Genomic DNA, 14,129 nt, shown 5'->3' on the forward strand with positions numbered 1-14,129 from the left:
AATATTTAAATTAATTGTTCATAAAATTTTATTGGCAATAATCTATATATTAATACGCTAACATAAATTTGGTCTGCCTTTGCCATTGGAAAGGTATTTTTCTGTAGATGAGGAGAGTTTTTATGGCTTCAAAATTGGTTGAAAATTACGGCCAAAATCGTCGTTTTCGTATTTTGTTTTACTTCGTATTAGAAATGAAAATGTAAAGATAAATATGAAGATGAAAAAAGAGATGATTAAAAACGATGTAGGTTAAAAGTGAAGACAAAATTTACGATGAAGTAATACATATGTCTATATACATTCATATGTACATAAGAATTAGGGTAACTGCGAGGGAAGACAATTTATTGAAATTTTTCGATAAGAATCGAAATATATCACGGCCAGAAAAATTTTGTTATCGAAAACTATCAGGTTATGCAAATTTATCGAATCCTCAAATTTTATAGCTATCGAAATGTTTATGGAGTTATCATAATGTATCGAATCCTTTCAACTTATCGAGCTATTGATATTTCTTATTTTTACCGAAATTTGTAGGTGTATCGAATCCAAATTATTTGAATTTTCAAAGTATATCGAGCTATCGAAATTTATAGGGTTATATAAGTTTATATAGTTATCACTATTTAGCGAATTTTATCGGAATACAAGAGTGTATCGAGTTATCGAAATTTATTGTTATAAAATTTTATCGCGTTATCGAAATTTATTGAGATACCGAGTGATGAAAACGCACAGTTATCAAAATGTATCGATATTTATGGAAATTTATCGATGGTTATCGACATTTTTTAAGAAGAAGTAATTAAAAAAAAATGCAAGCTTGTGTAAAAAACTTTGATTTACAGTTACATCCGTGAATATGGTGACATTGGGTCTATCTGAAAAACGAGATGTTTTTACAAGTGATGGTACGTGTTCAAAAGCCTCTTTTTTTTTGCTGATAGCAACGACTGTGCTGCAATTGTACTGCATAATAAATCAAATCTGTCTGCCTAACAAATAAAAGCTAAAAACACTAAAATAAGCAAACCACATCAAAAAACTTACATATGTACATATTAATGTATGTATATTATGCATTGCCTGAAATATTGTAATTCTAAATGTAAACAATATTTATGAGGCTGTATCATACACATGTTTATATGTACAAAAGTCGCCAATGCAAAATTAAAGAGAAAACACAAACAAATAAAAAATATGTAAATGAATATTTTGACTCGAAGTGCACTCAAGCAAATAGACGAGGCTTTTATTTGCACATTCTCTTCTTAAACAAATGGTAACATATACGCTCTTACGTATGTATGTATTCCAGTTTTTTTTTTTCATTTCTCAATTCCAGTCAAGTTGACTGTAAATAATTCAAAAGCAAAAGCGGACCATAAAAACCAAATTCCTGCTTGCGTCTGCGGGCATTTTCAGTAGATGATTGCTTGTGGTCGATGACAGCAACAACATAAACTCTTGCAGTCAGCAGCTACATAAATAAGTTATAAAAAAGCTTTATGTTCACAAAGATATAACAAATATGTTTTTGCGGCCATTGTTCTGGCTTCAAAAACATACATATATTTGTTGTAGTCGTTTTTTTTTTGCACATAGGTTACATTTGGTATGCCATGAAATTAATGGCCACTTACTGGTGGGTCACTGCATTCATTTCTATTTTCATTTATTTATTTATTTTTTTGCTTAATAGTTGTGGAATGAAACTAAACGAACCAATGCATTGCTGATTACTTTATTTTCTTATTTCACCTGTTGGTTAATAAATTTGGTCATCTTGATTGGGTTTAGGTATTGAGTTAATTTATTGTTTTGTAGGTACATGAAATGTGAGTTAAGTGTTTACTAAATAAAGATTTAGAGAGCTCTTTGCAAATGTAATTTATTTCATTGTATTTGAACTCAAAAAAGAAAACATGAAGCCAAGAACTAATGAAAACTTCTTGACTTTTAATGCACAAATGAGTGGCTACGGGTATTGAAATGTGTGGAACTAAATTAGTTTTTCTCAATACATATCTTATCGAAGTAATTTTGTCGTACACTTGCCTCAAAATAATTGTAATAGTATTTCGGAAAGAATTTTGGACTCCTTATTGCCCCAAAATCACCTACTACTCGTCATGAATGTACGTACGTAATTCATCTGAATCTATTAATGAATAAACTTAAATGGTTGCTTTAATATAGTTAGTCTCTAATTGGCACGCAACGCCAACGCATCTTTGAATTCAAACAAAACGTATATCGTAACGTAAACGTAAAACTGCCTAAATGCTCTACACGTGCTTTCACCTCACGTTGCCAAACAAACGTGACCTATAGATAGAATCATAGTAACTCATTTGCAGCAAGTCTACGGATAATTGAGTCTCAAAGTCATCATCAGAGAGTGATCGTTCTTATGTGTGACAAACCGAGTGCATAGGTGTTGTGCGCCCCAATGTACCGCTTTATTAGTTTGCACCGTCATTTGCCAGCACACACACATCCACTGCCACAAATCTCATTTCCGTGCACGCTTTCAAGCCACAACTACCACAGCCAACAGTGTCAGCAATGCAATATTATCAAAACAATCGTTCATCATTACCTATTCGACAGTGATGCGTCGAAGTGTCTAAGTAACGATGTTTACGTTGCATTAAGCGAAAGGTGACATGATGAATAGGCATACTGCATGCATCTACATAAATAGAGTATGCAGGCACGTAACTTAAGGTTCACTTAGTGGTGACATAACATAACGCAATAGCTGTAACCATTGCCAAAACCGTAGCCACATTAACTATCATCGATTATAGGTATCGTACTTCGTAGTCAACAAAATCAGTGTTGCCAGACGCTGAAAATGGGCAATATCGTAGTATATTCCCGCAGAACTTCTTTCACTATCACTAAATTAACACTAAATTCTTAAAACGAAACAACAAATCATAATAAAATATGCACATCAAATAGCTTGTACTTCATTAATAATATAAATCTCTTTTGCACTAATTATGTTGAAAAATGTTATTTTATGAAAAAATCCTTTTTTTTTAGTTTTTTAGTATTTTTGGATTAAAAATATAAGTAAAAGCATATAATTTATGTGCATCAGCTGAAAGATTGAAGAATTGTCTTTATTTTGACATCATCAGATTGTGTTATCTAATTCATAACATATTAATATTTAAAAAATCCAAAAGTTTTAATTTAGCCTTTGATATGTCCTTTATATTTTGTATCGACCCACATTTTTGGTTTTTGCATAGCTAAATGGTGCTTATTCTACACTTATGCCAAAACGTTGGCCGTGAACAATATTTTTTTTTTGGCGCGTCTGGCAACACGTTCCTACTCGCACTTCAGATATCAGCTGATTATGGTTACGGCGGAAAAACAAAATTCAATTGGTCTCTATGGCTATGGTTACGGCTATGGCGTTATGATGTGGCACCACTAATCCAATACAGTGTTGGCCATAATGTTGATTTGAACATCTGTTTTATATGGTTATGGTTATGCCACCACTAACTGATCCTTTAAGCCTACATTGATAAGCTAATTGTTAATTGGTAATTGTTTCAACGTAATTAAGTGTTGTAAAATTTGCTATTATAATATTGTTATTAGATTATTATTATAGAAAACGACTTAACTCGAAAAAAAAAACAAAAAACTTGAGAAAAACTTTTTAGCTGGCCTGAAATGAATGCAACTGAAATATTATTTTCTTTTATGCACATTCGACCAGTTCAAAAAAATAAAAATCCTGCATTGCAACCGCAATCTGACTCATATTTTAGATTTTGTTATAGTAACGTTTCTTTTTGATCCTAGAAAATTATATTGACCTCAAAAGAGATTAACTCTCTTTTTCACGTGTTATTCCTATAGGAAAAAATTAACACTCGACCTCTTAGAATTATCGTAGAGATAGAAAATTCATGGAGAATCATTACTATACCAAATACTAAAATCTGAGTCAGACTGCGGTCGCATTGCAGGAATTTTATTTTTTTACGTGGTCTAATGTACATACATATGTACAATACATACAATAGAGGGCATTACTCTCCATACAAAAAACGGTACTGTTTTTCTATCTGAAATATAAAATGTATTATATTTTGAGACTTTAGTCAAATTATATCGAATAAAGGTGGCAGCCCTTTTCAAACATCTCAAAAATATCTATGTGTTCAAACTCAAGATTTCTTAACGCACGTTTGTTTGAAACCCATATTTTAATATTTCATATAACTTGTGTAAAACTAACTAAATTTGGCTCTTATAAAGGTGGCAACCCTCTGAAAAATATTTTCAACTACTACCTCCTTAAACCTGTTTCGTATGACACACATTGGGTGATACATATACTACATCTTAACTTAAATTGAAATGTATTTTTTAAACTGGTGGCAACCCTCATACATTTAGCTTAGAAATAAAGCCTTTTCAAAACCATTTTGATTCATACCCATATAGAATTAGTTGATTTATTATTTTAAACCCTTTTCGAAAAAGTAAAACCTTGTTGCAAATCTCTTAAGCAAAGTCTGTTAATTTTACATCTCATTTTTGAAAATCGAACGAACAATGCAGATCTAAAGGTATTGGTTATTAAATAATAAGTTTTTGAACAGGTATCAGCTCTTTTTGATACAGTGAATCCTTATTGCACGTCCTCTTTCATTTGACACCTCGATGCAGATCTGGTTACCTGGACAAAAAATCCCTTCGCGTATTATATATATACATAGATATTCAGGGCTATAAAAATATCAAAAAAATAAGAAAATTTAGAGAATTTCGGGATAGAAAAAATCGTAAAAGGAGAATTAAAAATTTTGCTCAAAATGTTTTACAATACTGGCAACTGAAGGGGTCGTGAAACTTTCATGAAGTTTTTTTTTAATACACGAATATTTAACTATGAAAAAAATAAATATTTGCACACTCTTCTTAAACAATTAAACAAATATAGGTTAATTGCTTTCACTAATGCAAACAATTATTTATTATTTGCCAATTTCAATCAAAAAGTGTAAATCATAAGTATGTACATATGAGTTGAAAGTGTTTGCAAGTGAACAAGCAACCAACCAATCAAAGCAAATATTGAAATTTGTATGTACTTAAGTACCCAGTGGGTAAAGGTAACATTTGGGAATCCAAAAAGTAATGGATAGCCGCTATAACCTACGCACAAAGAGATGCAAGAATTTCACCAAAGCGATGACATACAAAAGTAATGTGTCGCACGTCGCTCTACGAAACTATAAATAGAATATGTAAATAGAATTAAAAACAAGTAATTGTTAAGCAAAAAACAAAACCGACTTCAATTCCCATATAAAAATGTAAGATTAGCGTTAATTTCTTCATGATCCAATGATCGGATTTAAACCAAATTAGTATGGGGCCACCTGTGAGGTAACACCTTTTCTTCCAAAAAAAAACATTACAGAAATCGGTTCACGTGGTCTAAAGCTATGCGGTAGCAAACATAAAAAAAACATATATATATATACATATATATATCCCGACGAATTGATTACCTTCTCCTTTTTGTGAAGTAGGTTAATAAATAATAAAGTCCGTGCCACAGGTTTTGAACCTGTGAGCACCAACTCGCAGTCGAACACGCATCCATTCGGCTACATCAGGTGTTGTGATAACGTGAAAAAAGGTAAGTGCGCCTGGGCCACACTGAAGAAGTACAGCTTGCGTTACATATCTATTTTGTCTCATAACCAATGTAAATACATATGTACATGCATCTGCTTTTGATTAAGGTTATATTTTTTGTCTTTTTCTATCTAGGTCCTACATCTAACCCGGTTTGTTCTAACTATATTTATGTTATTCTGTTTTCTATATCTTCATTTTTTATCTTTATACTCTATCGGTAATAATGTCGATAGTAACATCCAACAAAATATTGATAGCGAAACCGATGAAAATCGATAAATTTGTCGATAACAAAATCGATAAAAATATCGATAACAAAATCGATGACAAATTCGATAAAAATTTCGATAGCAAAATCGATTATACTATTGGTAGCAAAATCGATTAGAAAATCGATAAAAATGTCGATAAAAAATCGATAACCAACGTATGACAAAATCGATAAAAATATCGATAACAAAATGGATAACAAAAATCGATTACAAAAATTTAATACAAAATCGGTAAAAATATCGCTAACAAAATATCAGCAATAAAATCTAAAACAAAAACAATAAATAGTTGGTAACAAAATCGATAAATAATCGATTAAAAAATCGGTAACAATTTCGATAGAGATCCAATAATATCGTTAAAAAATATCCATAGCAAATTCGATAAAAAAATATCGATTACAAAATAGATAAAATCGTCGATAACAAAATCGATAAGAATATCGATTATTATATCTGAGTTTCGAAAATATCGATAGCAAAATCGGTAAAAATTTCGACAACAAAATCGATAAAAGTATCGATAACAAAACCGATAAAAATGTCGACTATTATATCGATAGGTTAAGTCCCGAGAATTCCGAAAATCTCTAAAATCCCAAAGTTGTTCCCAAATTGAGTCTCTGTGTCTCTATCTACGTATATCCTTTTCCCTATAAATATCTTTATTCTAATCTTTCCTCCTCATCTTTTTCTTTATATTTATCTTTGTTTTTACTTTTATGTTTATCATTTTCTTCATCTACGTACATACATATTCCCCTTCACCTTTGCCCTTATATAAGTAAAGTGTTTAAATTTTTCTTGGTCTTCATTTCTGCTTTTATCTCTACGCATCTTTGTTTTTGTTTTTATTTTTACCTTCGCCATTATCATTTTTTTCATCTATGTACGTCTTTACTTACATTCTTGTATTGATCTTTTTCTAAGTGTTATTCTTTAACCTTTTATTAGCAAGTTTTTGTTAAATTAATACCATGTGCATACACTTAAGAAGCACTTGTTTCAGCCCTAACCATTTCCGTAGTATCATTTCCGTTGCACAATTTCAGTGTGCATCATTTCCGTTGTACCATTTCCGTGTGCAATTTCTGTTGAATTCGCCAATTTACTCCCAACCAACCAACCGCCGCTAAAGAAGTTTCACTTCAAAAACATACTTGAGTTAGTTTTCAAACTTTTTTTTTTGTTTGTGGCTTCAAAACAACACATCATCAGGTCGCTTACATTGCGATGCACCTTTTCGTTCAACCGTAGTTGTTAATATTTTCTTATTAGAAAAAGATACTGCATTCCCATGTTCCTACTGGGTATGAGTTCAGTAATTAAAATGTGTATGTGCGTATGGATATGGTTATGAACGCCTATATCGCTATTGATATACTTCGACACTCAATAAACTCTGCAAATATTTCATTTGCTGATAGTATATGCTAATGCAAGAGAATTGATTAAATTGAAGAAACAAATAAGTTAAATAAACTTAGTAAAGTTTCATAATTAATATAAGCCCTCGCTGCTTGTATTTGACATATTTAATGCAATTAATTTATAATCAAAACGATTAAATTGAAGTTTTCAGCTTATTACCGAACGAATGTGTTGTGTACATAAAATACCAACTGACTCTTACAAACACCACAACTCAAGACGTGCACCAGATTTTATAGCACAAGCACACTCGCCATCACAAGTGGGAAAATTTAATTTCACTCGAACACCGGAAGGAATCTCAAGCTTAATATACATACCTAATACAGCAACAACTACGCCGAATATACGGTAAAGTTCGTAACCAAAAAGAGATGAAAAGTAGAGTCGAAAACAACAAATAAACCTAAAATTAACTGCACTTAAGGCGCACAAACCTCAAATCAATGGGCGTCAGTTCTGCGAATGGAATGGTATGTAAGGTTCGGAAATATGGTGCGTAAATTGCAAATAATACCGGCGGTAATGAGAAAATGAGATTTACATACGAAAAAAGAATATTTCCACTCGGCTAGTGCGACATTGGCAATCATGACAGCCAATGAGCATGAAAAAGTGAATGGAAAATTTTACTTTGCTGTGAAAACTCTTAAAGTGACGAAAGAAAACAAATATGGGGGATAAGTAAAAAGTTAGAGAATGCAGATAAAAAACGCGCAAATTCCAAACAAAAAAAAAAGACATCAAGGAAAAAAGCTTTCAAGTCCAGTTGGCCAACAATAGCTCTTGATTAGCGCACATTTCGTGGTAAATTACAATTGTACGGTACTTGAAGTCTGCGCAAGCGAAGGCGGGTATCAAGAAAATATTCTTATTTTTTTTGAGATATTCAAATCACGGCAAAGAAATGTGGAATGCAAAGAGGCGGAACAAGTGAGCAACAATGCTTTAAAAATAGATTCCGTAGAAAAAAATATATTGTTTTTCTTTTTTATTTCGCCTCCATGGCGTATACGTAACATTCATATTTCGTATTAACCTTTTAGCTGTGGACAAAAAAGATTTATAAGAGTTTTATACTGGCGCAAGAGGAAATAATCTACCATTTTACTCCATTAAACGGTCCATAAAACTTTTATAAGACCAAAAGTGCCCAGAAGGTGGGGTTTCGTAGTGCAAAATTTTGCATTATTAAAAACTTATAAATTGTAAATTCGTAATTTTATAAGGATCTTGACCTTATAGTGGACTACAACTTGAGTTTATAAAATATCTGAATGTTTTATGAGGCACTTTGTTTAGAGCCTTTGGTCTGAGACTGATCCCCGTGTGACAAATATTTCTGAACTGAGAAATTTTTCTCTTTCAGAAATGTGCTTTTCGGTAAAAACGGGACAGCTAAAGAAAATTTTAATTTTTGTCGCCTCTAAACCTTTTTTTGCATTAAAACTACACAAAAAAGATGGCGCTACAGATGTCTATCCAAAGACACTTATAAAATCAATTTGTATATTATTATTGAATGGAGTATCTTCTCTTTGAATAGACAAAAGGTCATACAAAACACTCAAATCGGTAATTTTCTAGTCAAAAAATTCTACGGGAAGCGAAATAAATCAAATATCGCTCCTTTCATTCCACTGTGCTACGAATAAATGGTTGCGTGTACATTTTATGTGATTTAGAATAAGTGTTAGAATAGGTCCAAAAAATAGTAAAAAAAATCGTGAAAAAATAGTTATGATGACTTTGTGCTTTATTTAAAACAAACTATTCTACCCTCTTTAAGTAGAGCTACAAGAGAGCTTTATTCTACAAAAAGGCTCTAAACAATAAAGATTTTTCAGATTTTGTTCAGAAGACCTCAAAATAGTCGTGTTCAGATAAAGTTAATTCAAAATATTAAAAAGGACAGCGCAAATATAGATTTGGTATATTTCTCTGATATCTCAAAATTATTTACTGAACAAAATCGGAAAATCTGTATAGTTCAGTGATTTTTTTTTACTATTAAGATCTGAAGTAACTATTTTTAAAGAGGAGAAAATGCCATGTATCCTCAAGACCATGAAAATGATATTGCATTATTAAAGGGTAGACCAAAAATTTTGAGAAAAAGAAATTTTTTTTTGCTTCTGGCCTCTAAATTGTCAAAAAAAAATTCTGGTTTTTTTTAGGTATCGTAGCAGACCATCTGAAATATGTATAAAAAAAGAAAAAAAAAGAAAAAATGGTGTGCCTACATTAATTTGTAAACCTCCGAAGCATCGATTTGGGCTTCTAAGTTAAGCGAACGTTCCGAGAGTTGGTTTACAATAGCTTCTTTTAGAAAAAGGTTTAACATGCAAATATAGTTTAACATTTTTTTTAATTTTAAATTTTTTACATTTTAGAGATCAAAAAATTTGCTAGAAAACTAAATGAGGTACTACTACCTCTTGAATATGCCTTGGCTCGAATATTGATGTGTTAAAAAATTTTACCACATGGCAAAATACTCGTGTTTTTTCAAGGAGCTCAAATAATGAAAAGTGTTTCTTGTGGTTTTTCTTAGAACTGGTACTTAAACTTCAACTCGAAAGTTCTCAATCAAATATTCAAATTCGAAACAAAGCAAGCACTAGACTGCGGATTTTACTGCAGAATACGAAGCGCAGAAATATGTACCATATAACAACAATCAAGGGTATGAGTTTATATACATTTTGTTTATAGTTAAGTGGTATATATCTTATAATCTGCAGTCTAGCAATTGCATAATTAAATATTTTAAATAAATAGCATGCATTTTTTAATGTAATTTAAAATGGCATGAGTAAGTTGCTCTGGATGTGCAAACGTGTTCTAGATATACATAGTTATGTACTTATGCCAGGGATATGAACCAGAAATAAAAATATTTTAAATTCATTCACAATATTAGTCAACAAAACTGCAAACAAAGTATTAATCCTTACCAAAAAGTTTACTTTAAATTCTTTAAAGCAGTCTGCAGTAGTATTTAAAAAAAAATAGACTAAAAATACTATATTCCACTAACTCCCATAGGTTGCAAAGTTCATACCCCTAGCTTAAAGTACTTGAACTCAAAATAATGCTATCAATAAATATTTTCAATACAAACAATTTAAGTTTAACGATTTTGCATTTTTGCCACTTACCGCTATCACATTCTTCATTCACATTCATTTCCAACATTTTGGTATGTGTGATATCCTTGTGCGATGCCAAAAATAGCACCACATCCCGTTTCTCATTTTTAATTGGCACAATGTCAAAGAGACACCAAAACGGTGAACCTGAAAAGAAAAGCGCCAAGACGAAATTAGCTTATCTACTCAAATATTTAGCAATGTTTAAATATAGTGTGCGTGCTATGGTTAAAATCGTGAGAACGTTGGAGATGGTACTGATTTAATTTAAGTACTCATGCGTATACATCTACTAACACACAAACACAGCCTTGTGTATGTATGTGTATAGGCACTTGTTGAGTATGCAGCTGACGTGGCGTATACGTGATCAGTGTTCCAGCGCACATGAGTGAGCATGGCTTGATTGGCGCTAGGATTGTTTGAACAGTGTAGTCTTTAATGGAATTTAATGTATTGAAGTAACAAGTAAGCTTTCCATATAAATTTAAAGGATGAATAGTTTCATGTAGACTTATTTTACGCGCAATCCGCTGTACACATAGTGCATTCTTACACCCATATATATTAATCATTATTAAATATTTTCACCCAACAATTACTTGCTCTATCTATCACTTATTTAATATTTTACACGCCCTTAAATACTCTTTGCGATGCCCTCCATTGATAGCATATATCATATTACCATATCGTTCGCACCATCAACGCTAATGAGCGCACGTACCGCTCGACTGCCAGCGTATACAGCAACACCAACGTAAATTTCTTATTAAACAAAAGCGTAAAAAAACTAGACTGAGGCCAGACTAAATAGTGAGTATCAACTGCCTGGTATATGAATATGCAAAGCCTACTTACTGGCGCAACAAAGGCTATATAATGTTGTTTTTGTGTGGGTATGTAAATAAGTTCACGTTTCACCTTCATTCTTTTATTTTCCTGCGTAGTATTGTTGGTAGTTTTTATTTTTTTTATAAAATTCAGCCTTCAACCTTCGAACACCGCAATCTATGCGATGTGGCCTCTATTGATGGCATACATAGTTACTATCGTTCTTATCACTTTGACACACTTTCAGATCTAATGCTTATGTAAGGATCAAGAGTATGTACATTAGACCGTATCAGAAAAGAAGTTCGCCGTATACCTTCGAATGTAAGGTATTTTACAGATCAATTTCGAAAAAAGTTTTTTTGGCCGAGCATTTTTTATAATACATTTATCAATGTGATTGTCTTAAATAACTAGAATTTCTTTGTTCAAAGTTGATTGCCCTCAAGTACCCCGTACTAATACTTTCCCACCAGATTTCAAGTCTAATTACCCTAAGTAGCACCCTAATGTCAGTAAAATAAATCTACGCAAAAATCATTAAATTTTTACTAAGAAAGAATTTTGATTCGAAGGCAATTTCGTTTTTTTTTTTTTTGCCAAACCATTGGAGGCGCTTTTTTACATTTTTCGTCCCATTTTCAGCATTTATCAATATTTTTGGCTCAAGAAGAAAATTTTTTTGTTTCAAAGTTTATTGGCCCCAAGTACTTTTTTCAAGTATTTTCCCACTAGATCTCAGTTCATATTACCCTAGCCTACGACGTTAATGTCAGTAGATTAAAGCTCAACAAAAACCAATAAACTTTTGCTAAGAAAGTTTTTCGAGTATTCCAGTAGAACTATTGAAAAAAATCCATACTGCCGAATTTAGGTGTCATCGAAAAATATGAAGAGGTGACCCTTAGGTTCAGCCAAACAAAATTTTTAAGGCGAACTTTTTGTTCGCTTGTAAGGTGGTACGTTCTAATATACATACATAGATGAATGTAAAGGAAACATATTTATATGTATTAAACTCAATGAGCCCATATTGTCTCAGCGAGCACTCAAGTGACTGCGAACGTTTAAAGCGCGTTTTTAAGGACACTCCAAATGCTCGATGGAATACACACAGATTTGTGGTTGGTGCTATGTATATAGAAAGTGTGTCTCCTTTAGAACCGCAAGAGACTAAAGATATCTAAAGATATTTGTAAAGCCCTCAACCCTTAGGATACTACTAGTTAATACCTTTTGGAGTCTTCAGGCCTACTTTTTGATTCACGAGGATGTACACACCCCATAAGATACTATCGCCAACCCTAATCCTTCTTAGAATTACTATGGACATTCCGTTTAACTGTCTATTCGCAATGGTTCCAGGGTTATTGTTCTCTGAATATTACTACATCAATGGGAGCTGTAACGTCCTCAGATAAGCACTTACTCCCTTTCAGTTTACTATAAACGCCTACTTTTGCAATTCATTTATTTATTTAATTAGTCTATGAAACAATATTTCTAACAGAATAGTATACAGTATAGTTTTGCTACTGCTAATAAAATAATTATATTAGAAAGTAGTGTGAAGAAGATTTGAAAAAGCTTATTTTTTGTCTTAGAAAAATCAAGATGAAACTTTCGGCTAAAATATTAAGTTCTCGCATAGCTCTTGCCAAGAGAGCATTACCAGCATTTCCAGTCTTGACTTTTGCTAAATAAAATGGATAATAGGTACGAAGATTGCACCTGTGAGCATTGAGACTTATCCGTTCCTAAAGTTAAGGAAAATTGACGACACAGTCGAAAAACATTAATGTTAAAGGTTATAGAAAGGATAGATCTACGGCTTTCCAAAGTTTATCTGCTTGAGACGAGATGCATAGGAAAGAATAGGACTTACAAAATTGCAGAGAATGAAGAACACACTTAAGCAAATAAGTTTTTATACGTTCCAGTCTTTTTGTATAAAGTTGGTTATGCGATCGCCAAGCGAATACGGCATATTAGAGAGACTTATAAATAACGCTTTAAAAGTATAGGGTTCAGAAAAACTACTCCTATTTCAACATACCAAATCAAATACTGAGTATGTTTTCGTAATTACGTAGTTAACATGGTTGATAAAGGGAAGTTTCGAGTCAAATACAGCGTCGAGATTTTTAATTTCGCATGCATTATTGAAAGCATTTATTTATGTTATAAAATAGGCAGGATTTCACAGGACAAAAATTTAGTGCATCAGTATCACATTAAAACCTAACATCAACAAATGAATCTTTCACTACAGCGTATACCTTAAGTTCGCTACAGCTACTGATGTTATTTTTAGAAAGGACTAGCAAAATAGGACCTAAAACACTTCCTTGCGTTCCCCCAGAGGAAGCGACAAAAGACAAAGAGACAGACACGACTTTTCTATAGTTTTATTATTGTATAGATTTCTCACGTATTCAATTATTTAGCAACTAATTCAATCTTAAAAATAAAATAAATATTGGGTACGATATCATCACTAAAATCAAACATATTGAATTTTGAATATGGGACGGTTCATTAAATAATCGTAAATTGTCCAAACTTTAAGTCTACATACATATCTCTAACAATCATTTTTTCTTTTTAATGAATTCCCGATACAGGTATTGACTAAATTTCCTAGCAAAATTCATACAAAAATTTGGTTTCATTTAAAAAAACGAAAGTTTTATAAAAAAAGGACCCAATTATATTCAAACATCTGTACGTAAGTATGTGTGTA

At 31.9% G+C, this 14,129-nt stretch overlaps 1 protein-coding gene across 1 annotated transcript in view; it reads right to left on the reverse strand.

Moving 5' to 3' along the window:
• Positions 1-11,482, reverse strand: part of LOC118743755 (potassium voltage-gated channel subfamily H member 8) — an 85,035-nt gene extending 73,553 nt beyond the window's left edge. Inside the window, exons 1-2 of the mRNA XM_036476518.1 lie at positions 11,410-11,482; positions 10,562-10,699 (exon numbers count right to left, since the gene is read on the reverse strand). Of these exons, the coding sequence (XP_036332411.1) occupies positions 10,562-10,699; positions 11,410-11,482 (211 nt within the window). The remainder of the gene's footprint in view (positions 1-10,561; positions 10,700-11,409) is intronic.
• Between the last annotated feature and the right edge of the window lie 2,647 nt (positions 11,483-14,129).

This window comes from Rhagoletis pomonella, unplaced genomic scaffold (assembly GCF_013731165.1).
Source record: "Rhagoletis pomonella isolate Grant_MI unplaced genomic scaffold, Rhpom_1.0 Rhpom_scaffold_00007, whole genome shotgun sequence".
NCBI lineage: Eukaryota > Metazoa > Arthropoda > Insecta > Diptera > Tephritidae > Rhagoletis > Rhagoletis pomonella.